This window comes from Dermacentor variabilis, chromosome 10, assembly GCF_050947875.1.
Source record: "Dermacentor variabilis isolate Ectoservices chromosome 10, ASM5094787v1, whole genome shotgun sequence".
NCBI lineage: Eukaryota > Metazoa > Arthropoda > Arachnida > Ixodida > Ixodidae > Dermacentor > Dermacentor variabilis.
This window is the reverse complement of record NC_134577.1, coordinates 85,550,657-85,574,615: the sequence shown is the minus strand read 5'-3', so window position 1 is coordinate 85,574,615 and position 23,959 is coordinate 85,550,657. Positions and strand designations below refer to the sequence as shown.

Here is a 23,959-nt window from a genome sequence, read left to right as displayed (position 1 = left end):
ACACATATGGTTTTGTAGGCCGAGAGACTGCCGGAACGATTGGTCACATATAATGAAAATGTAGGGTTTCTTGCATGTATGTGTGCGGCAATGTGCAGCGAGATTAGCAGCCTGGCCGGACGATTTGCCACAGGATTTGCATTTGTGTGGTTTGCCTGTTGTATTCCGGCAGTGTTGTACGAACTTCGAATCCTTGATAAACGTTACATCGGATGTTTTGCAAGTGTGGGCTGTATCGCCCGTGTGTTCGTTGGCGTGCCCATGTAAGGCGTCCTGTCCGCTCGAAACATTGCCACAGACACCGGACAACTCTTGTTCTTCCCTTCCTCCGCTTCCTGTGGAATTCCTGCAAGCAGACGGTCAATGGGGTTCAATATGGGCGACTCTCGTTACGGGACGACAAAAACACATTTTTGCCAATCGAGAGTTCGAGAAACTAAATCGCGCCTTTATACCAAGGCTATTTGCACAATCTGAGCGCTAACTTGCAGGCAAAGGTCCAGAAACGTGCCCTCGGTGAGACGTTTGGCACTGAAACAAGTCGCATTGCCTGAGATAAAACACATTGGCTATTTTGTAGAACCCTTTGTACGTGAGGAGTAACATAATTGGAAATGCTGCAAAGGTGTGCTATACTACTCACGTTATCTCTGTGAAATACAGGCGGGGGGGGGGGGTGACTTCTCGCCGGACATATCTCAGTACACAAATATCAAATAGATATCGAAAAATATGAAATATTTCAGAGTTTTCAAGCACAATGGCTAAAATCTGCTGCCGGTGAGTTTCTTCAAAGATCCTTTTGCAGAAATATAAACCAATGCTTATGACAATGTTCGTCAATGCAACATAAAACACCTGTTTTTTTTCTCTTGATTTCTTGGCCACAGTATCTTTTGTGCGTTAATTTCATGTAGTTGAGTTCGTATGCGAGGGGTTTCGGCATTGTTGGCGTGCCATCGTTCCTACCGTTTAGGGCCAGAAATGCAAAAACAAACAAGTATAGTCAGAATAGGACACATGCACAAGTGCCTCGTGTATGCGTTCTTTCCTGCCTGTTGTTTTTTTTTTCAAATTACTGCCCTGTATGCACTGGATGAACAACGTTTGGTAGATTGCTGTTGATATGCTATTTGTTTGCTTTTGTATATGCTAGTGATATCGGCCTACCTAAATCAAAGGGGTCTGAAATTGTCCCCCGACAAAAGCGTTGCTATGGCTTTCACGCGGAGGTGTATAGAAAAATACCCACTAGTGTAGGGAGGTCATACCCTTCCAGCGTCAAGACGCAATAGTTTCTTGGAGTGACCATCGATAGGAACCTCACGTGGTCGCCTCAAATGAAAAAACTGAGTGACAAGATTTGCTCGGCATCGCACGTATTCCATTTTTTAGCCGAATCACAGCGGGGCAGCAAATGTTGATCAATGGTGCTCCTCCATAGGGCCTACGTCGATAGAACACTACGGTATTACCTCCCGATCCTGCACAAATTGTCTCCCACAAGCAAGTGAAAACCTGAGGAAACCCGGAACAACTACCTTCGCGTATGTGCAGGCTTTTCCAAGGGGTCGTCCCGCTCAGGAACTGTAACAGAAGCTGGATGCCTGGCTCTTGAAGTGCTATGTTCACAAGAGACACTTCGAATTGACCTCCGACGCGTGATTCATACGAAGACCCACTTTTTAAAGGATATTTAAAGAACCCGTGCTACATCTCGCTTGGGACAGGGTACCGAAAGCATGTCTATTTCGATTCCTGCTCAGGCATCGCAAATTATGCCGCGAAACATAATACCTTGCAGACTGTCCCCACTGGAAATCGTGCCATATATCTCTGGCATCAGGGCAAAAAAGAAAATGCCCTATGCAGCGACTTATCAGATAGCATTCGAATCAACCTGCAGCATTTGATATTGCTTATATTCACCACAAGGCTAAGATTGCTGGGCATTGCATCAAGTTCCACTGGTGATGCCATTCAGATACCTAGCCATGCCGGTATATCGGGAAATGAAAAAGCGGATAAAGCAGCCCTAAATGGACTCCAATACCACAATTTCAAAAGAACATCTTTTACAAAATCCGATGCTTCAAACCCATAAGAAAGGGGACGCCAAATACTTGAAAAATTATAGACCGATCAGCTTACTGTCCGCTGCCTACAAAGTAATTATTCAGGTAATTGCAAATAGAATCAGGAACACCTTAGACTTCTGTCAGCCAAAATACCAGGCAGGATTCCGTAAAGGCTACTCAACAATTGACCATATTCACACTATCAATCAGGTGATAGAAAAATGTGCGGAATATAACCAACCCTCATATGTAACATTCATTGATTACGAGAAAGCGTTTGATGCAGTCGAAACCTCAGCAGTCATGGAGGCATTACGCAATCAGGGTGTAGACGAGCCGTATGTAAAAATACTGAAAGATATCTATAGCGGCTCCACAACCACCGTAGTCCTCCATAAAGAAAGCAACAAAATCCCAACAAAGAAAGGCGTCAGGCAGGGAGATACGACCTCTCCATTGCTATTCCCAGCGTGTTTACAGGAGGTATTCAGAGACCTAGATTGGGAAGAATTGGGTATAAGAGTTAATGGAGAATACCTTAGTAAATTGCGATTCGCTGATGATATTGCCTTGCTTAGTAACTCAGGGGACCAAGTGCAATGCATGCTCGCTAACTAGGAGAGGCAAAGCAGAAGGTTAGGTCTAAAAATTAATCTGCAGAAAACTAATGTAATGTTTAACAGTCTCGGAAAAGAACAGCAGTTTACGCTAGGTAGCGAGGCACTGGAGGTGGTAAGGGAATACATCTACTTAGGGCAGGTAGTGACCGCGGATCCGGATCATGAGACGGAAATAATCAGAAGAATAAGAATGGGCTGGGGTGCGTTTGGCAGGCATTCTCAGATCATGAACAGCAGGTTGCCATTATCTCTCAAGAGAAAAGTGTATAACAGCTGTGTCTTACCAGTACTCGCGTAAGGGGCAGAAACTTGGAGGCTTACGAAAACGGTTCTACTTAAATTGAGGATGACGTAACGAGCTATAGAAAGAAGAATGTTAGGTGTAACGTTAAGGGATAAGAAAAGAGCAGATTGGGTGGGGCAACAAACGCGAGTTAATGACATCTTAGTTGAAATCAAAAAAAAAAAGAACTGGGCATGGGCAGGGCATGTAATGAGGAGGGAAGATAACCGATGATCATTAATGGTTACGGACTGGATTCCAAGGGAAGGGAAGCGTAGCAGGGCACAGCAAAATTTAGGTGGGCGGATGAGATTAAGAAGTTTGCAGGGAGAACATGGCCACAATGAGTACATGACCGGGGTAGTTGAAGTATGGGAGAGGTCTTTGCCCTGCATTGGGCGTAACCAGGCTGATGATGATGATGATGATGCTTCAAACATGACGAAAAAATATGCCTATCAAGAAAAAGACTACATCTGGAATCTGCCGTTTCACCAACATACCTTCCTGCGGTACATTGACCCAGAAATAAGATCGAAAATTCCAGGACCACTTCCTCGACACTTAGAGACATTGTACCATCGTCTTCGACTGAACGTGGCAAACACGAACAATTATCTGTACCACATAGGGCTTACCACTAATCCCTAGCGTGATAACTGTGGCAACTTAGAGACAACTGAGCACATATTACGAGAATGGACCGCATACCGCGAGGAGAGACAATTCTTTGAGCAACAAATCGGCATGATTTGACACGATCCTTTAACATTACCCAGTGTCCTAGGTCCAAAGCTTGACCCTTCATAACAATGGAGGGTTTTGGATTTATTGTTCAAATACCTTTCAGAAATCGGTCTAATAGGAAAGCTTTAAATATTCTACATTTCACATACAAAAGCTTAAATTTACCCACCATCACCTGTAACTATCAGTATCACGTCTACTTGCACATTTCATATTTATTTTTATTCTCTTCTTTTCCACTTTCTTCTGAAATTCTTTAATCCCATTCCCCATCCCTATACACAGTAGCATGCCTGCGGTTGTATACGCGCCGCCAAAATTCTCTGTTTTTCTAATAAAGAGTCTCTACAAAAAACGTTAGCTAAAATTTTATAATTTGGTCATTTAAAAATAAATATACGCAATGAGCCTTACACATTTTACACAATTCAAGTTCTCATCATATTATGAATATTTTTCGCCTCACACGAATGAGAGGTAAGCAACCATTCTTTCGCCATAGCGTGTGCATTTTTTTTAACGCAGAGTTGATGTAATGGGTGTAGCGGTAAAATCTTTGCGCTCTCCAACATTGGGCTCCATCAAGCTACGTAGCAGCTTCGCAGATATATGTTCCAAAAAGAAAAAGAGGACTATCATTTTAATAGTAGTAAACAAAATTTCTTTATAAAGACGAACGTTACGCATATTTTGCCTAAATGTTTCTTGACTATGGCTTCCATATGCTCAGCGTTCTACGAGAATTTAAGGCATTCATGTAAAAAAATCATCGGGACACAATGGAGATTCTGTTACGTAGCATGAGTGCGCTTTTCACAATACTTCTGGCTCTATGTGCAATTGCTGCCCAGCTGACAAATCGATACATTATCGTAGTAACAAACTGAAGGAAAAGGGGCATCATCGCTTTACGCAAAAAAAAATTTGATTGCGTGCTTGTTCACTTAACAAAGCCGAACTCATTGGTAGCTCGTTGTCGGGACTAAGCTCAAATACCACATTGCAATAGAGCATCTACAAAGGCGGCAGTATCGCAATCTTACCTATTGAGAAGTACAAAAATGAGGCCTCCAAACAAGTGAGCAACCACACCGAGACCAGAAAACTTGACTCTAACCCAACTTCGGACTACAGTGATCCTTTGTGAAGTGCAATAGCGGCGCTGGTATTCAAGGACCTAACCACGCAGTCTGAATATCGCTTCATGATGCCCAAGAACAATGAAGCAGATCGCCTTAGCTTCTTCCTAAAATATTTAAGTTTACCCTAGCAGAAATATTTACCGCAATATCCCAGGTCAGCATAATGGCCTAAAAACAACACACCTACCATTTCAGTGTTTAAATATTTAAATCACCACTTGCAAAAAATACCCACCACACTTCTATCTTTTGTTCAAGACACCCCCCAATTCCTTGATGTTGTGACGGCACTAATGCCAACCAAATCCTATGCGACTGCGCTGTTATAGTCACTTTAGATGTTTCTGCCCTTCACACTAAAATAACCGTGAGTGCTGGAATTGAAGTCGAATCAATATCCCTCAGTGTCCCCAACCACACGCTCCTGAAATTTACCTGTGACGCCTTAGGTTAGTTCTCTCGCTAAACTATTTCGATTTTGGTTCTATTCACTTGCTGCAAACTTCGAGCACCAGCATGGGAACACCATTCGCTACCACTTATGCCAACCTTTTCATAGGACAGCTTTATTCAAACCTGACAAAATAATAGCCCTTGATATTGCACACGCATCTGCGTTACATTGACGACGAATTTATAACATGAGAACACGTCACAAGCATGTTAACCACCCTAATAAGCCATTTCAACCGCTTGCACGCAAGTAATAAATTCTCTTCTCACCAGTCTCAAAGTGAAAACAATTTCATCGGAACAAAGGCCTACATATGAAATGAGAAACCCAGAACGACATTTTGCCGGAAACGTATGGATAGCCAGCAACATTTAGGCTACAACAGTCATCTCCAGCGACACTGCAAGCAAAGAATTTTTCTCGTACGAGCGAAAGGACTAAGAGGAATTTGCAGCGAAGACAAAGATTACATCCACCTCCTAAATGACCATGATGTAGCACCAGCAGAAAGAAACTATCCGAAAGTTCCTCTCGATAGAACTCATGACGTCTTGTCAAAATTGGAGAGGCAGTCGAAAGTTGAAACAGCCTGCACCATAATCTTAGACCACCATGCTTTAGAACAAAATATTCTGATGCCCACCCCAGCATAAACAACATCCTACGAAAACACTACCCAATATTGTAAATTAACTAGCATCTCAGAAAGCGTTCCCACTAGTAACAAGGATTAGCTATCCGCGCAGCAGACACCTTAAAGACAAGTTAATGCATGCAAAAGTCAGCCAACGTCATTACCCATAATAAAAGAATGTTGTCGCCCCAGATGCAAAACCTGCAGGCACCTTCAAAGTTACATTAAAAGTAAGAGCACCGCAAGCAGTTTTACACATGAAGTGAAAACTAGCTTCACTTGCACTAGTTCCGGTGTGCTTTATATGTTTGTCTGTTTCATTTGTAAGAAACAATATATTGATGAAGCGCGGCAGTCAATGAATGTCCGACTGAACGGACATCTCGCAGATACAGATAAAAAGCTTCCCAAAGCCGTCGCCGAGCGTTTCTAACAACCAGGTCATAACTTTGATAAACTGAAACTCTACATCCTATAGGATGTAGAGTTACTGTATACAGTAAAATTTCCGTTCTGCTCGACATAGAAAATACTTAAAATCATACCTCATCCATAAGTTCAAGATATTTATCAATTTTTAAATTTATTTCAATACCCTAAATGCCTAGAGGGCATTACATAGGGCGGGATTATTAAACAATCATAGGGTAGAGCAAGGTTACAGACACCAAGGAAAATAAAATATAATCGGTACAATAGATATCCAGATCCAGATACCAGAATCAAAACATCCAGATATGGAGCATTCACAAATCAAAGCAGAAGAGCCCTTCAGATGTCATCTCACGACCAGGAAGTATACCATAGAAAATAATAATTTCATGCATATTGACGGGATTAGGGTTACTGAATGTTGACTCGATCCAGAGGCATCAGCAATTCTTTCTTAATGGATGACACGTTAGTAATGTTACCCGTTTGTTGCAGCAGATCATTTCACTCTTTTACAAGAAAAATGGCAAGTTATGATATTTCAATATTCTTGCGAGAATTGGCTGTACTTTCAGGTGATGATCTCTGGGTGAAGAGATATGATGCGCCGGCAGGATATTGCTTGTTGCAAAATCAATATTGCTGTAGCACACCGAGCGAGACAATGACAAACCAGATGTCGTGCGTCGTGTGTCAATATTACAGATGTGAGGCTTCCCTTTGAGCCCGTTACACTTCGATAAGATGAATATATTCATAGAATAAACCTGGCTATCCTGTTCTGCACAGAATCAAGCTTGCTTGAATGATCACCGCTGTTTGGAGTCCATACCTATGGAACCGTATTCTAAAGCTAACATAATTAGAGTTGACTAAGCATTAGCTTCGTTTCAGCATTGGCCCCCGAGAAACGACGCTTTAAATACCTAATTTCTTAAAATCATTATTTCTTATATGCTATACGTGAACGTTACACGTTAGATTAGACTAGAAGTGCGCACGCATATACTTAAATGACTGAGTTTTTGCAAATATGCCGGCATTCGCAGGAGTATTAGTGAGCATGGAAAGCGTCATCTGCTTGGTCTTGTCGATGTTTATCTCCACTTCCCACAATTTGCACACCCTCATTTATGCAGGTTATAGCACCTTGCAGGAGCATCACTTCAAGCACGTTAGTTATTTCTCTTTGTATCACACAACTGTTATGACTATCGTAACCGATATGGATACACGTTTCAAAGGAAGCTTTAGGATCTATTTGCTATGCTAAATTTCAAGCTTTAGGCAGCAGCACTCAGTTTTGTTTTCATGAGGTTGCTTAGTGTTTTGTGTTTGTCTTTGCTTTCCTTCCTTTTTTTGTTTTATTGATATAATTATTTCATTTTAGTATTTTTTTCACGATCACCACTGTTTGCCACTTCTTTTATTCTATGTTCCAAAAATAAGATAGCCCACTGGCCTCCCACGGAGCGAAGGCCAGCTAACTGGCCTCTGCTCCTCACCCCCCCCCCTTTCTCCTCATCCAGGCCCCTTCGACGAAAGAACACAAGGCTGGCAGACGCACAGCCGTGTCACACACACACTCGACTGTTCTCTCGCCCACCCGCCTTGCCCTCTCTCCACTTTAGGAGAACCCTGCCTATAGACCGTTTTTTCATGGGCGCCACCATACTGTGTACGCAATGCCGCCTTCTATAGGCATTCGACATGCTAGATTTGGCGAGCGCTTCGTCGCGTCCTTCTGGTGCTTGTTTTCACGCTCGCGTGGTCTGTTTAGTGCGACGTGGCATCTTCTTCGTGGAATACGGTTCTGCGAGGAGTCCTCAAGGGAATTTAAGTAGGCATGACCGTACTTTCTGCTGGCGTTGAGGTGGACGGAGGACGCATCGCGATGTGCGTGCGCGTGTTTTACCATACAGTCAGCGTCAGCGATCAATTGTGTATTTCCGAAAATACCAATCACTAATGGGAACTTATGGCAGTATTCTTTAGTTCAAAGCTGCGGTTTAGGAGATATGAAACATGCGCTGCGATCGTAACAGCGTGGGTACCGTTCTGCTACGGTAGAAGTTGTGCTGTTCTGTTTGAGAAGTGTTCAAACGGTTAGCTGTAGATTGCATTGCGTGGCTACTTCGTTCCCACCCATGAATAAAATAGTTTTCGTTAGTAATGACGGCGTACCATACAGTATGAATTACCCTTGTTCAAGAAAGCCGCCGTTTACGAACTGCGCGAGCGTCCAAGCAGTGGTAGATGCAATATAGATAACTTTGCTCGATGTCCAAGCATGCGACATCAACATTTATAGATCTATAAACGCTGTGCGGCATGACCATGCGAGGTCTCATTTCGGCGTTAGCACGTTTTCTCTCTCTCTCTCTCTCTTGAGAAAGGGGATGACAACCGAATTTTCTTCTCCGTTTTGTTTCTCAGCATCCTGCAGCCTTCCTATTGTTTTATTTTATCTCTCCCTCCCTGCAGGTGCTCCTCGATCACCGGAGCCTAGAAAGGTTGCAGGTTTGCTTACCTCTCTTGTAAGTCCGACCTCAGCTTTTCTCATACAATAAATTTCACATTCTCTCTCCTGGATGCGCTTTCAAGCGGCCTTCATTTAAGCTAAAAGCTGCTACTCAGCCGCTCTATTTGGGCAGTCTGACGACTATGGCATAGAGAGATACTCCTAGCCTTTGCATGCATTTTTTATCTGTTTACATATACGGGTAACATAAACGCCTATTTTGGCGATTGTAACATACAAGCAGTATTTTAGGGCTCAATATAAAGCAGTTTTATAATAAATTACATTGAAGGTTCGCCCACATTTTCTCGGAACGCGAACGTCTCGTGGCGTTTGTTACAACTAGTCGTTTAAGTCTGAATTGTTAAATGGTTAAAGGGAAGCAGCAGGACATGCATCCGATGTAACCCGCTAAATTAAAACTTCGCTTCTACATAGCAATGACCACCTCTGACGTTTATGCCAGGGAATCACACATGGACAAATTTTCAGTTTCTGTCTGAAATCACCATTCACAATTAAATACTTCGTTTTACAGAAGACCGATATCTAGTCATGGCAGGATTGAGTAACCACTATCTTGTAAGCAAGGTGCTCGTGTTTTGAAACACAGCCCTTCGCTCCAGCGCGCAACTTGAGGGAGTTTTAAGTGTTGCTGCAGATGCCTTTACAAAAAAAAAAGCGCTCAAAGTTCTCGTAGAAAGCTCCCCAGAAATTTAACATAAAGGTAAACAACGTGGCAATGGCGGCAGAGGCCGCATTGAAAAAGTGAGGCGAGCTGGATCAGTATACTGTATTTGTGCCATGATGGAGAAGAAAACAGGTTAGGAACTAACGTTAAATTAATTTATTAATCTATAGTAGTTGCTTAATTATTTTCTTGCAGCTACGATTCAGTGATTGGTAGCTGTAATCAAAATCGTTTCTTTTTAAGAGGAGTCGTTCTGATGGGCCGCATTATTTTTGTAACGTGTACGACTGTGGAGACCGGACACCTTCATAAACAGGAAGCAGGAAACCATTCATACTGCAGCATGTATTTCCTTCGTCGTGTAATTTCAATGCACACAGCTCTCTTATACCACGGAAGATTTTTATTCGGATAAGACTTTTGGAATATGCTGTCTCATTTATTGAACGCGTGGTTTCCCCGCAGGAAGGCGCGCCGGTACCAAAACTGAAACAGTTGACAGCTGAACGAGGCGGTTGTTGCATGCTTATGTATAGGGGGGGGGGGGGGGTCACTGCCTGTTGTTTACAGTGTTGTTAAAGTTACACCTATGTTTACAGCACGCCGTGTCGCCACTTGTCACTATTTCATTGTGTTCTCTACGCAATGAGGACTGGTAGATTTCGTATCCATATTATCAAAGCAACTATATGAAAGCAACATTTTTTCAACCGCATGGCTTATGGTTCAGGTCAGGTCTGCCAATAGTAGGTACACAATGTCGGGCACTGTGCGAGGCCTAACCAATTAGTATCAATGCGATCAACGTTGACTCAACCTGTGCTTGCGACTCGCGAAGACTGAATCTTGTGTATCCAACAATGAATCACCATTTTTCAACCATCACTCGCCGTTCACATGGAATGTAACTTATCGCCACAGCAGTGTCTCACTTGAAACTCTACCTCACGATTATCGACTTCTAGTCGTTGTCGTCTGCCATTATTTGCCACCATGATCTGCGTTTACAACTTATCTATCTTAAACCAGAATGTTCCTTACAACTGAAGAGAAGGCAAGTTACGTGGTTTTGATGAAATTAATTTGTAAAAAATCTGCACAACTCTCAACGCAGCTGTTTTACAGACATGGTCGACGTGCATGTGAAGAGGAACATCGGCACTTTTATTCAAACATCCGTGGAACTCGAAAAATTTGCGGAGTTTGCATTTCAAGGTATGTGGTTCAGTCAAGACGAATCAGTGAAGTTCAATATTGAGCAGTGGGGATTTCCTTAGCATAGGATTTCCTTAACTGTAGCACAATGATGTTTTTCTTTTTCTTCGTTAAAGCCTAGCATCAGCTATCACAAAATGCACTGCAGATCCAGAATGGACAAAGTTCGATTTGAGAGAGGTAAGCAGCCTGAAGCATTGCATGTCATTTCTTCTATGACATATACACGCTAAAAACGTTTACAACCTTAAGGGTGTCTTCTTGTAGAGTGGGGAACACACCTACCATCAGTGTATAACAAAAATTTATAGAGAACGACAACAGATATTTAACTATGCGTGCGATAACAAAAGCCATACTTGGAAACAATGTAATCGTTCTGACAGCCTTCGGCACACAGAAATATCAGAAAGGAGACTTTCACACGGATGGATATGAAACTCTTCTTTAGAATGTTTCTGAGCGCCCAAGGCTATCAGAAAGATTACAGAATTTTCAACTATGCTTTTGTCATCACACGTCTATTTAGAGCTCCGTTGTTGTCCTCTGAATTTTGTTAAGGTGCTAAAGTACTGGCGTTACACGTGCGACAATAAAACACCCTTAAGGGTGTAAACGTTTTTGCAGTGTACGTAAAGACATGCAGGTGCCTTGTATAGCAAATATGAATGAATGTGTGGTAAACATTGAATAATTTATTAGGCATCTTTGTCAAATAGCTTCTTCATCAAACAATTACGGCACTTGTCCCGACCTAAAGTTCAACCAGTGACTAGCCGCATTTACGCGGTATTCTACACCAAACCTTGCTGGGAAATAACTGCACTTAACAATGCTCGAAGAAACCTGCGTCGAGCAATGCAGAGAAAAGTTGCGCACCTGTGTAGTTTTTGATAGATTTTGAGGACGAATACACCATAACTATCGCTAGTCTCACAATTCCTGCTAAGGGGACCTGCATTGGCGATGACCGTATTATCTTCTGCAATTCAGACACGAGCAAAAAGCGAATAAGCGAAAACCAATTACTTGGTATTCGTTTTTTCTCTAGCAAACAGGAAATTGCTAATAGTACACTTGTGCGAGAAAAGCTATTATTCACTTATGACAGGAACAATGCATTGATAAATTTGCAAACTTTCTGAGAGTGAAAGAAAAGACATCATTACATTCGTGTTGTTACGGTATGCTTTGCGAAAAATGATTACTAGAAAACTCAAGCATGTATTCGCGTAGGTCGATTTTAATGGGTGTACACACACGCATATCTTTGAAGAAGGTTTCCTTTTTGTCTACTAAGTATGGGAGAAAATGATGCGCTGTGAGACCTAAAGCTTTTTCCTTATAAAAGAAACTACAGATCAGGGCGGATTAGGTGCTAGGGGACAGCCTGAGCACACATAGTTCACGTACGTTTAGTTTACGAATAGTTTTGCGGCACCCAATCTGTAATTGAATGATTTTCATTTGTAAGCAGTGCAAGTAGAAGCATCTAGCCTCTCTTCCTGCAAGCGTAATCTCGGACAATCACTTTCGCCGATACTATTGGCTTTGCGTGAAGGAGCGCTCAACGAGCCAATAAGATCATCCGGTTTTGCTCATGCGGTCAAATTTGCGCGCACTGAATGTCATAAGACGAAAGCGAATACGTCCCCTGTGTGGAGTTTTTTGTTTTATTTCCACGCTAGATGGACACGGAACGGTGCAGTGTGCCTGCGAATGGAGTCGACAGCCTAATGAAAAGAGCACTCTTGCTACGTTACACAGACTCTATGAGTGCCCTTGGAACCTTAGGTAAGTTTCTCTTCATACCCCGAATGGTACTAGGCAAATGCAAAGGATGATCAGATAATACTTACTGGAAATAGCTGCAACCTGTATCTTTATACTGAAGATTTTCTTTACTGCTATTCAAAGAATCCTGGTCGTCTCTTTTTTTCGTTGCAAAGTGTATTTCCTTCCTACTAGTTCTAGCTTTATACCAAACTAAGTTATGACATCATAAAAATTTTAAATCTAAAGGCACAAGAGAAAAGATTGGCTGGGGCTTAGCTAAGGTTAAGCCTGGATATTTCGAAGCGAAAAGGTTCGGTGATGCTTATGGTTTGGCTTATGGTTATGCTTTATTATTTAGCCTATGGATATGCTTACGGTTTAACTTATGGATATACTTATGGTTTAAGTTATAGATATGCGTACGGTTTATCTTATGGTTAAGCTTTATGATTTATCCTATGGTTATGCTTACAGTTTAACTTATAGATATGCTTTGGTTAGCTTATGGTTAGGCTTTACGTGTGCCTTGTGTAGTTGTGCAAATTGCTTATCACTGATATATGCTATGAGTTATGCAGGTTTATTAAACGTCTTTATTCATCTTTGTTGGGCACATTTGCGATTTCTGTACAGCCATAAACACAGCTCTCTGTATCGGTAGTATCACTCTCTTGTCCTTCCATGTTGAATGCGCACGCCTACTCTATGGCAAGCCGTTATATAGTCGGCCTCGGCGATAAACACGCGCTTGCGGCGAACGTCAAACGATGACGCATAGCGTGCGACAATGGCCGCCTGCTCCGCGCGTGACGTCACGCGCGGCAGCGGCGAAATGTCAGGTGACGGAGCCGGTGGCGCCCAGCTGCGCCGACTCCGAACACGCTTGCGGAGCCAATTCCGACATACGCCGGCTCGCGCGAAGCGCGGTGTTGACTAGCGTAGTGAAGCTTTTCGCTTGAGAAATCTGTGCTACAAAACGGCAGCTCTTAAGGCACCGCCATATGTCACTCAATTTTGCGACACTAAACACCGTATCCAGAAATGTAAATTAAGTTGAAGCCCACGCTTGATTTGATCTAAGTGGCACCTATCGCGAACGCGCGGAAGGAAACGCACGAAGCACCTTTGGGCACGTTAACGCCAGGCGTCATGTAAATAAAGTCAAGCCTGGGCTTCGACTTAAGTTGCATTTCTGAATACGGGGGTAAATATTCCCAGGTGTCCTTTGCTGTTCTATAAGATAGGTGAAGACAAAAGCCTTGTAAAGCCTACTGTCACAAGCCTTAATCCACTATGGTCCTCTTTCTTCCACCGTAATAGACCTGAATCCACATTATTTCAGAATAATACACCCTAATTCATCTTCATATCATCCTCATCCACCCAAATCCACGTTAATCCTCCTTCATCCACCTTAATCCCCAGTGTTTGACTTTAATCCACCCTAATTAACCTTTAGCCCCGTTAATACACCTTAATCTCCTTCAATCCATCATAATCCACCTCAATACATTCGCTAATCAATCCTTAATTAATTCTAATAATCGTTAATTTGTACATGGCTGGACATTGGTTCACATCTGGCCTTCCTTGGTCACGTGATACTCTCCGTACTTCATCACGCGGCCTTCAAACAGATTTGGTGCCTTCGCCTTAATATATTATTCAAAAACAATCATTTACGAGTTGCACTTGCGTACGGACAATGTCAAAGCTAGGTAGGGCTATTGACGAGATATCGGTAGAGTCCCACGTCGTAGAAAATCTAGCGTCGCCGTTATGGCGGCTAGAGGGGGAGGTGTCAGCATCGGCTGGGCTGCGCCGCGTATGGCGGTGCGGCATTTTTTCATGACAGCGACCAGGTGGCGCGCTCGTCTTCTCCGAGATGCCTAGCGTGATGTGTGTGAGCAATCTCTCCGGCTGCAAGCGTGCGTCGAGAAGTCTGTGGTGAGGTTAGCTTCGCCTTCCCCCTTTTCTTTGCTTGTCATAAGGAGTTCTGAGTAGCTTTCTTGACCCACGCCTCTGGAAAAATTTGGTCGGTATGCAGAGTAAGCTGGATGATCTCCTGGATGTGGGCCACCTAAATGAGGTTCACGAGATGGTAAAGCATTGTGATGCGATGCCAGATCATCGTGAAATGGTGGGATCAAATAGCGACTCTCGCATACCCTACAACGTTAGCGGGTATGTTACCAGGAAAATGCTAACGAGAACAAAGTGCGAATAGTGTTCTCTAGCTGTTGCTTCAAGCAAAAGACTCGCGCTTGCTTCCGAAAGGGTCGTGCCTTACCAACCACATGGATAGAGGTGGCCTACTTTACCCATCTCAGGCACTAACAGACTTGGTTGCTGCGATGGAAGATGCCTTCACGCATTGTTTCAGCTTTAACAAGTTGAAGGCTGACAGCATCATGAGCCTTATTTCCTGTCAATAAATAAGCTGGATATGGTTGGCTGTGCGCATCATAGCGTAGAAATCACCAGCCAAGTGATACGCTTTTTTCTCATCATGAGGTTGCACGTCCTTGTCGCAGGAGAGAACGCATCGAAGCAAGGGAAGCGAGAAAAAAATTAGGTACCTCAAGTTGAGGCGCACAACATAACTGCATAACTGCAAAGTTTATATCAGCAAGACCATCATAAAGCGCTTGTATATGTAAAACAGGAATTGTTCACATCACATTCTATGCCCAGAAATATCTGAACCGAATTTCCCACCCGCCAAATTATTGTTTGCACTGCACCTTGTTCACCGTTTCTGGGTATATACCTCCATTATATATTGGATTTGCGCTCCATTTCATGTCATATTGTTTGTTTGAGAGCTAACAACCATGTATATAGAGTCGTGTGTATTATTTTATTACCAATAAATATTCTTTTTAAGGCACTTTTTGGCGTTATTTGAGCGGTACTAAATACGCGAACTTAGTTCTTTGCAGGTTTCTAATATTGGAAACCAAACTTCCCTTAACGCTCTCATTATGCTTAGTTTTGACCATTGGTGCCTACAGTTCTACCTTTCATTGCAAAATTAAATAAACTTGAAATAATCATGGTTCACTCGAGCGTCTCGTTTCAACTGAGGCGCGCACCAACCAGTAGACGATTAGGACGTAAGCGACTGTAGCTCAAGGCACTAATAAAGTCACGCCAGACAGAACTGCATACGGCACCCCATAATAGTCCCTTAAAATGTTAAAGCGGCACTGGCAAACTGCAAACAACCGCCTACTGCGGAAGTTTCTGTTTGGTGCAATTATGAGTTTCACAAGTGTTGCGCTGAGCGCGAAGCTAAAGCGCGGCGATAAAATGACCAAATTTAGTACATAGTACATTAGGCCAGCTGCAGTGATGAAGTCGCCTAGCCTTTAAAATGATTTTCCGATGCGCGTATTGCGCCCCAAGCAGCCGCGGAGCGAGAAAGCACTTCACAGCGGAACCAAATAACCGCAGCGGACCTTAGCCAGCGTACGGGAGGCATCTCGGAGCCGACATCAGCGCCTCCGCATCGTTCTGAAAAAATGCTGCCTCTGCGGCGCTCCGATGCCGACAGCTCCCCCTCTAGCCACCATATCGCCGTCACGCGTTCCTCGTCCGCCATCTTCTCGGCAAAAATCACTCCGAACCATGCAAACCGAATCACGCATACCCAACTATGCACACCTTCCGTCTAGCGCTAACAAAGTACTAAAGTAATTGAATTTCTCAATGTAAAATAAGGTAGAAAAATTGTAAAGTACAACTTACACAAAAGCTACGGACATGATAGCGTCGAATTGTAAATCGAATGTATGAGAAAACACAATTTTCCTACGCAAGCAATGAAACACAATCCCCTCTTCCAGCATTTCTACCATAGATAGACCGGCAACGGCTTCCACAATTTCCGCGTGCCGCGCGCGCAAATCTGTGAGGCCCCGGAGTGGCGCACCTGTTTTCTTGCAACACCTCCAGATGGCGCTCCACTCAACCGCATCCGCCAAAGTTTAAGCGACTTAAAATTTCTTTCTTTTTTTTTCAGGAACGTCACAAGGCCTTTAAAATACAATTTTAGCTAATTTTTATAGTGCGTTAAATGATGCGATTGCAAGCGCCTTAACTGGATCACGCCACCGTACTGAAGGAGGCTCCGTATCACGCTGATTGAGCCTCTCGTCTGAGTTGTATCTCGTCTTCGGCGCCTGCGCACCGGTGCTACGTAGCAATATGGCGGCGGCCTTGCAGCTGCTGATTTCAATGTATTCGCGCTATGAGAAGCTTTTTTTCCTGTAGAGTTGGTCGTAGTAAATCTATGTCTAATTGTTGCAAAGTTTCTAGCGTGATACCCGCCGCGGTAGCTTAGTGCCTAAGGCGTTCCTTTCCGGCGCTAAAACCGAACAGAAGCCATTGGTGTCGCAGGCTGCATCCGTTCGTGGTTTCAGAAAAGCTGTTCAAGTCGTCACAGAACGAGTAACTTAAAGAAGTTACTTGAAAGAATTGTTTAAGCGCAGCAGCAGTGCGTTGGGTAGTATTGAAGGTATTGAGAAGGTGTTGGAGGCAATAAATGGGGTAGCTGGTCTTTCATGGGACGTTAGCCTTAGTATATTAGTTCAGCGTAGGCATCGTCACGCTGGTATACAGAAATGGCGACAGCCTGTGTGGTCGAGGCGCCGAAAAAGGTATTGTGGCAGGTTGGGCTTTGCAATGTGTCGGTGAGTATTTAATTAAAAAAAGGAAACAATAAAAGAGTGAAAATGAGAAAACAAAAACAACGGTGGAATAAAATAAAAGGGTGACGGCAGAAATATCTGGCAGGGGGCAGGTGTACATGGGAAAGGAGCTCGTATGGTTGATATCCGAGCAATAGCTTGGATGAGAACATGAAATCGAGTGGTGCGGGAGAAGCAAAGAAGAACTGGAAACGGGTGTGTATCTGACATTACGAATCGAGGTTAGCTGGTGGAAAAAATTTGTTTTATCCTTTAAGTGATTTGAGGCTTGCAGGTTTTCGTTAGAGCTTCTAGCGATTCTAAGTTGCCGCGCACAAAATTGATTCCTATCGAGTGTAGACATTTAAACTTGTGTGTGATGTGTAATTCCATTTATTTACTCTCACGAGGGGAACAGAAATTAGTGTACGATTCATATAGCCTTGCTATGTAATGTATGGACATGTTTACTTAAGTCGTTGGCTACCGCTTTATGTAAATTGTGATTTGTAGGTGCGCGATGGCCGTGGAGACTGGTATAAGTGTGTTGTCCTGAGTCACATATTTATTTCATAATTTATTTCACAACAACCCTAAGGGCCCTCTAGGAAATGTATTACAAAGCGTAAGGGTTACATCGGTGAGGCAAACAGTGCGTAAATATAAATACAACACCAAAACAAAACTTCGACAAATATAGTTACGGTCCATCAACGTGAAAACAGAAAAAAAATAGTTATCAGTACAGCAACTTTAAATGATTTGCGCAAAATATGACAACGGTGCGGAGACTGTTTGTCCGCGCATGAAAAAAAAATTAAGTTTACACATCAGAGAGTGAAACGTTATATATTAGGTATGCAATGGTAGTGCGTAGAGCGCCTGGAAATTTCGAGGAGTTTGTTTCCGTGACAATGTGCTATGGCAGAATATTCCATTCTATCGCGATGCGAGGTATAGGTGACTGACTAAATGCCAGGGAACGACACATGATGCATTTGGGTTTGCAGGAATAGCTGAGGGTTCAAACATTATTCGTTATGAAGAGATATGTGATAGTAAAGCTTAAGGAATAGTATTAAACGGGATATATTACGATGAACGGACTAGGCTTCAAGCTGATTTTTAATGCTGATAGCCTGGTTCGCGGGGAATAATCTGTAAAGATGACACATACAGCGCCGTTTTACCGGGATTCTAAGTCAGTTATCAGGTATGCCTGATAAGTGACCCATATGGCTAACGGTTACTCTACTTTAGGGCGTATTAGTGTTGTGTATATCAACTTGCTTAAGTGTATGGGAGCATGTTTGAGGTTACGTTTAAAAACAAAGCGAACGGTTTACAGATGTCAGGCTGTGGTCAACGTGATTATTTCACGTAAAGTTAGGGTTTAGGTGTACGCCAAGCTATTTGTATATGCATTGTGTGTAAGAATTGGTACATTCAAGACAGTAGTCTACGTTGCTTGATCCGGAGGTTGAACTCAAAGCTAGCTTGTTAAGGTAATCCAACGCTGTATTTTTTACTATAGTGTTAGATTGAATATGTTTGCTTATTGAGCACCTGATGTGGCCACAGGCACCGGATGTTGGCTTCGTCGTTGTCCTAAATTTGGCACGTACGAGGATGTCCTTGAAGTTAGTGTTGCGTCCTTAGGATACATTGTGCGGTTCGGGAAAGATCTTAACTTTCTTGTTGCTAGTTAGAAGCGGGCTTGCAAGGTGTATTCACGGCTCTTGCAGGGTGTATCCGGACACAACGAAGCAACTCTAAAAGATATGTTGTAATGGTGATCAGTACAGCAGCAAGAACATTGAGTAACGAAATAATCTTTATTGGGCGTAACTGAACTCGCAAAAGAAGTTATGCTCGCGCAGAAAGATAATGTCGGGCACATGAGTCCGTCACCCAGAAAGTTGTTTATATAAAGGTACATCACCGGCTCTGGTCGGAGCATTGAGTGATGGGGGATTAGAGAATAAAATACGTGATGAGCATGAACAAGAATAAAGAAAACAGTAAGCAGAACAAAAGTATGCATCATTATACAGTCTCAGTTTGCAAAATGAGTGTATAAGTGCTCATAGAAATGTTCGCGGTTAGTGATTGAAACAATGGCATCTTGAAGATCGTTCCAAAGTGCGATGGCTTGTGGGAAAGAGGAGGAATCGAAAGCTTTAGTTTAACCAAATATGCGTTTGATGCTGAGGTGATTAGGAAGCCGCCTGGATGTACGTAATGGTTTTTCAAGTGGCAGTGGGGATGGCGTTACGCTGTGAACATGTTTGAGTATTAAGCATAAAAGAGCAACAGAACGACGAATACCTAATGTCTGGAGTGGAATGCCTAGCTTAATTTTTGTTATACTGGAATGACGGTTATAGTTACATGAAATGAATCGAGCGGTTATATTTTGTACCGCTCCTAGCATTGAGATTAGATGCTCTTGATGAGGTGACCAGATGGATGAAGCAAATTCAGGCTGTGGGCGGACGAAGGTTAAATATGCCAATTAGCGTGCATGAGCTGAGCAATGAGGCAAATTTCGACGTAAGTAACCGCGCGTTTGTAACGCTTTAGCACATATGTTGGTGACATGAAATTTGCATTGTGCCTAATGGGCGTCGGGTATTCCCGCGTGATTCGTTGAAGATTCCGTCGTCATCGCTGCGTCTCGCTGGCGTTTAAGAATGCACATATCTGTTCGCGTCGTCCGTACACGTTGATTACAAAAGGTTTAAATACAACGTAGACGAGATATATAACGGGCGAGAAAGTTCTAGGATGTTCTGATAAATGCATGCGCGTCATGCGCTGAGCAGTAACTTCGCATTTGCTAACGGTTGAAAGACGTTCAAAGAGATGTAGAAGTACCCACCTCAATACGCATAAAACGTGTATCTTACTTGTCATGTCATTGCTCGCACGGATGCGTTTGTCACATCACACTAAGATTTTACAGCTATGACTAGATAGCAAGCTGAGTCCAAACATGCGACTTCGTAGGGTGTGAAAACGACTTTTTAAAACAAACAGGTTCTTCCATATTAAACAAGAAAAACTATAATTTTATAGAGGGAGAACATATCATATAGTGAAGCACCAAATCATTTGAACTTCAACTTAACAGTCTTATTACTCTCATCACTTAGTTTATGGTGTCGAAGAAAGGTATTCCGTGAGAATACAAGAGCCAACGAGACAACCAGAATATTCAATTCTTTGAACAAAATTTAAATGGAATAAACTTTTCTATACCTAAGATGTGCCTATTTTTTGTAGAATACCTACAATCATTGTCTGCCAAAAACAACAGGGCTGAAGAACCTCAAATAATGGCACAGATTACTTTTCAGTTCCCAAAGAAACAGTCCTTGGTTATTAAGCAGATGCCAATTATAAGGGTTTTGTTCTACTGACACAGCAGAAACATTAAAAGTATGGGCAAATAAAGCTTGTCTTCTAGTGCACCGTCAAAACGCTTGCACAAAATACATCTCTAACCAAACGAGGTGTCAAGGAACTTCTGCGGACATTTAAACATTCTAGTTGCACAAAACACATACTTATCAGCTCATTGGGGATTGCCTTGAAATGAGTTTGTTAAAGCTTCGTTCGCGAACAATGTAGTCCTACATACAGTGAGCGCTGGCGAGGGCCTGCAGTGTACTTTGGCATTCAAGCTCGACAGGTACTTCTGGCGAGGACGTCTTGTTTCGTAATTTCTTAAACCAACATTTTACTCAGCAGTCTAAATGTCAAAAAGAGTCGGTCTCTGCACACGATGCATTTAGTTGCTCACTCCTGTGAAAAATGTCAGTGCTGTTTCCCTGGACGGCTTCACTCACTTTAAAACGGGTACCAGCGAAACACAAAGGACGCGCACACAAGGAAAAGGCGTTAGACACGGACGGACGCTGGACTTCCAACTGTACTTTATTATTGGAATCTACATCGCCGCACATAACCTCCGACGCATGCGCATCTTCAACTGCTTCCAAGACATGTGCAAAGATAACATATCGAAGATACATTACTGTGTGAAAACAGCCGACGCATGCGCAACTTCTAGTCCTCCCAAGATGTACGCATGAATGTCAGTTTTTGATTAATCATATTTTACCTACTCGATATGTAAGCGCCTATCGAGGCTTATATAGGCTTACCTATTGAGTAGGTAAAACATGATTAATCAAAAACTGACATTGATGCACAGGTCTTGGGAGGAGTAGAAGTTCGCATGCGTCGGCTGTTTTCACACGGTAACCTATCTCTGAAATGTGATCTTTGCACGTGTCTTGGGAGGAGCTGAAGATGCGCATGCGTCGGAGGTTATGTGCGGCGATGTAGATTTCAATAATAAAGTACAGTTGAAAGTCCAGCGTCCGTCCGCGTCTAACGCCTTTTCCTTATGCGCGTCCTTTGTGTTTCGCTGGTACCCTTTTTCAAGTTCATCATGCACCAACTGGCCCAAGAGGTTGCGCTAATTCACTCTCACGCTGTTATGCAAATGCCGCGGGCGATTTATCTAACTCGCGCATTAGACAGAATATCGCGGCTGCACATCCCTATGCGTCACCAGGTGCGCAAGCAGTTGAACTTCGTCACCAAATGAATCTCCACATAAGTAGCACGTATTACTCTGCCACAGATGCTCATCGAGCGTTTCTTTCTGTGCGAAAAGAAATCCAGCCTGCGTACACTCATACGGCGTTTTATCTGCGTGCTTCCTTTGTCGGTGACATATTTCACTAACGCAAGCTTTATCGCTACTGTGCCAATAGAGTTTGAATGGTTTCCAGCATGTTTGACAGACATGGGGTTTTCCCTCTGTGTGAGTCTGCTGGTGTCTACGGAGACTCGCCAACCGCGTGAATGATTTACGACATGTTTTGCAGATGTAGGGTTTCTCACCTGTATGCGTGCGCATATGGTTACCTAGGTGGGCAGACTGCCGGAACGATTGATCACATATTTTGCAAATGTAGGGTTTCTCGCCTGCATGCATGCGCATGTGGTTATCTAGATGACTAGACTGCCGGAATGAATGATCGCATACTTTGCAAATGTAGGGCTTCTCACCTGTATGCGTGCGCATATGGGTACCTAGGTGGACAGACTGCCGGAACGATTTATCACACATATTGCAAACGTAGGGTTTCTCGCCTGTATGTGTGCGCATATGGTTATCTAGGTGGACAGACTGCCGGAAGGATTTATCACAAATTTTGCAAATGTAGGGTTTCTCGCCTGTAAGCGTACACATATGGTTTTGTAGGCCGAGAGACTGCCGGAACGATTGGTCACATATAATGAAAATGTAGGGTTTCTTGCATGTATGTGTGCGGCAATGTGCAGCGAGATTAGCAGCCTGGCCGGACGATTTGCCACAGGATTTGCATTTGTGTGGTTTGCCTGTTGTATTCCGGCAGTGTTGTACGAACTTCGAATCCTTGATAAACGTTACATCGGATGTTTTGCAAGTGTGGGCTGTATCGCCCGTGTGTTCGTTGGCGTGCCCATGTAAGGCGTCCTGTCCGCTCGAAACATTGCCACAGACACCGGACAACTCTTGTTCTTCCCTTCCTCCGCTTCCTGTGGAATTCCTGCAAGCAGACGGTCAATGGGGTTCAATATGGGCGACTCTCGTTACGGGACGACAAAAACACATTTTTGCCAATCGAGAGTTCGAGAAACTAAATCCCGCCTTTATACCAAGGCTATTTGCACAATCTGAGCGCTAACTTGCAGGCAAAGGTCCAGAAACGTGCCCTCGGTGAGACGTTTGGCACTGAAACAAGTCGCATTGCCTGAGATAAAACACATTGGCTATTTTGTAGAACCCTTTGTACGTGAGGAGTAACATAATTGGAAATGCTGCAAAGGTGTGCTATACTACTCACGTTATCTCTGTGAAATACAGGCGGGGGGGGGGGTGACTTCTCGCCGGACATATCTCAGTACACAAATATCAAATAGATATCGAAAAATATGAAATATTTCAGAGTTTTCAAGCACAATGGCTAAAATCTGCTGCCGGTGAGTTTCTTCAAAGATCCTTTTGCAGAAATATAAACCAATGCTTATGACAATGTTCGTCAATGCAACATAAAACACCTGTTTTTTTTCTCTTGATTTCTTGGCCACAGTATCTTTTGTGCGTTAATTTCATGTAGTTGAGTTCGTATGCGAGGGGTTCCGGCATTGTTGGCGTGCCATCGTTCCTACCGTTTAGGGCCAGAAATGCAAAAACAAACAAGTATAGTCAGAATAGGACACATGCACAAGTGCCTCGTGTATGCGTTCTTTCCTGCCTGTTGTTTTTTTTTTCAAATTACTGCCCTGTATGCACTGGATGAACAACGTTTGGTAGATTGCTGTTGATATGCTATTTGTTTGCTTTTGTATATGCTAGTGATATCGGCCTACCTAAATCAAAGGGGTCTGAAATTGTCCCCCGACAAAAGCGTTGCTATGGCTTTCACGCGGAGGTGTATAGAAAAATACCCACTAGTGTAGGGAGGTCATACCCTTCCAGCGTCAAGACGCAATAGTTTCTTGGAGTGACGATCGATAGGAACCTCACGTGGTCGCCTCAAATGAAAAAACTGAGTGACAAGATTTGCTCGGCATCGCACGTATTCCATTTTTTAGCCGAATCACAGCGGGGCA

At 43.2% G+C, this 23,959-nt stretch overlaps 1 protein-coding gene across 1 annotated transcript in view; it reads right to left on the bottom strand.

Annotated features, from left to right (window-relative positions):
• The window catches only part of LOC142559317 (uncharacterized), a 98,985-nt gene extending 76,600 nt beyond the window's left edge, over positions 1-22,385 (bottom strand). Inside the window, exon 1 of the mRNA XM_075670931.1 lies at positions 22,172-22,385. Within this exon, the coding sequence (XP_075527046.1) occupies positions 22,172-22,385 (214 nt within the window). The remainder of the gene's footprint in view (positions 1-22,171) is intronic.
• Between the last annotated feature and the right edge of the window lie 1,574 nt (positions 22,386-23,959).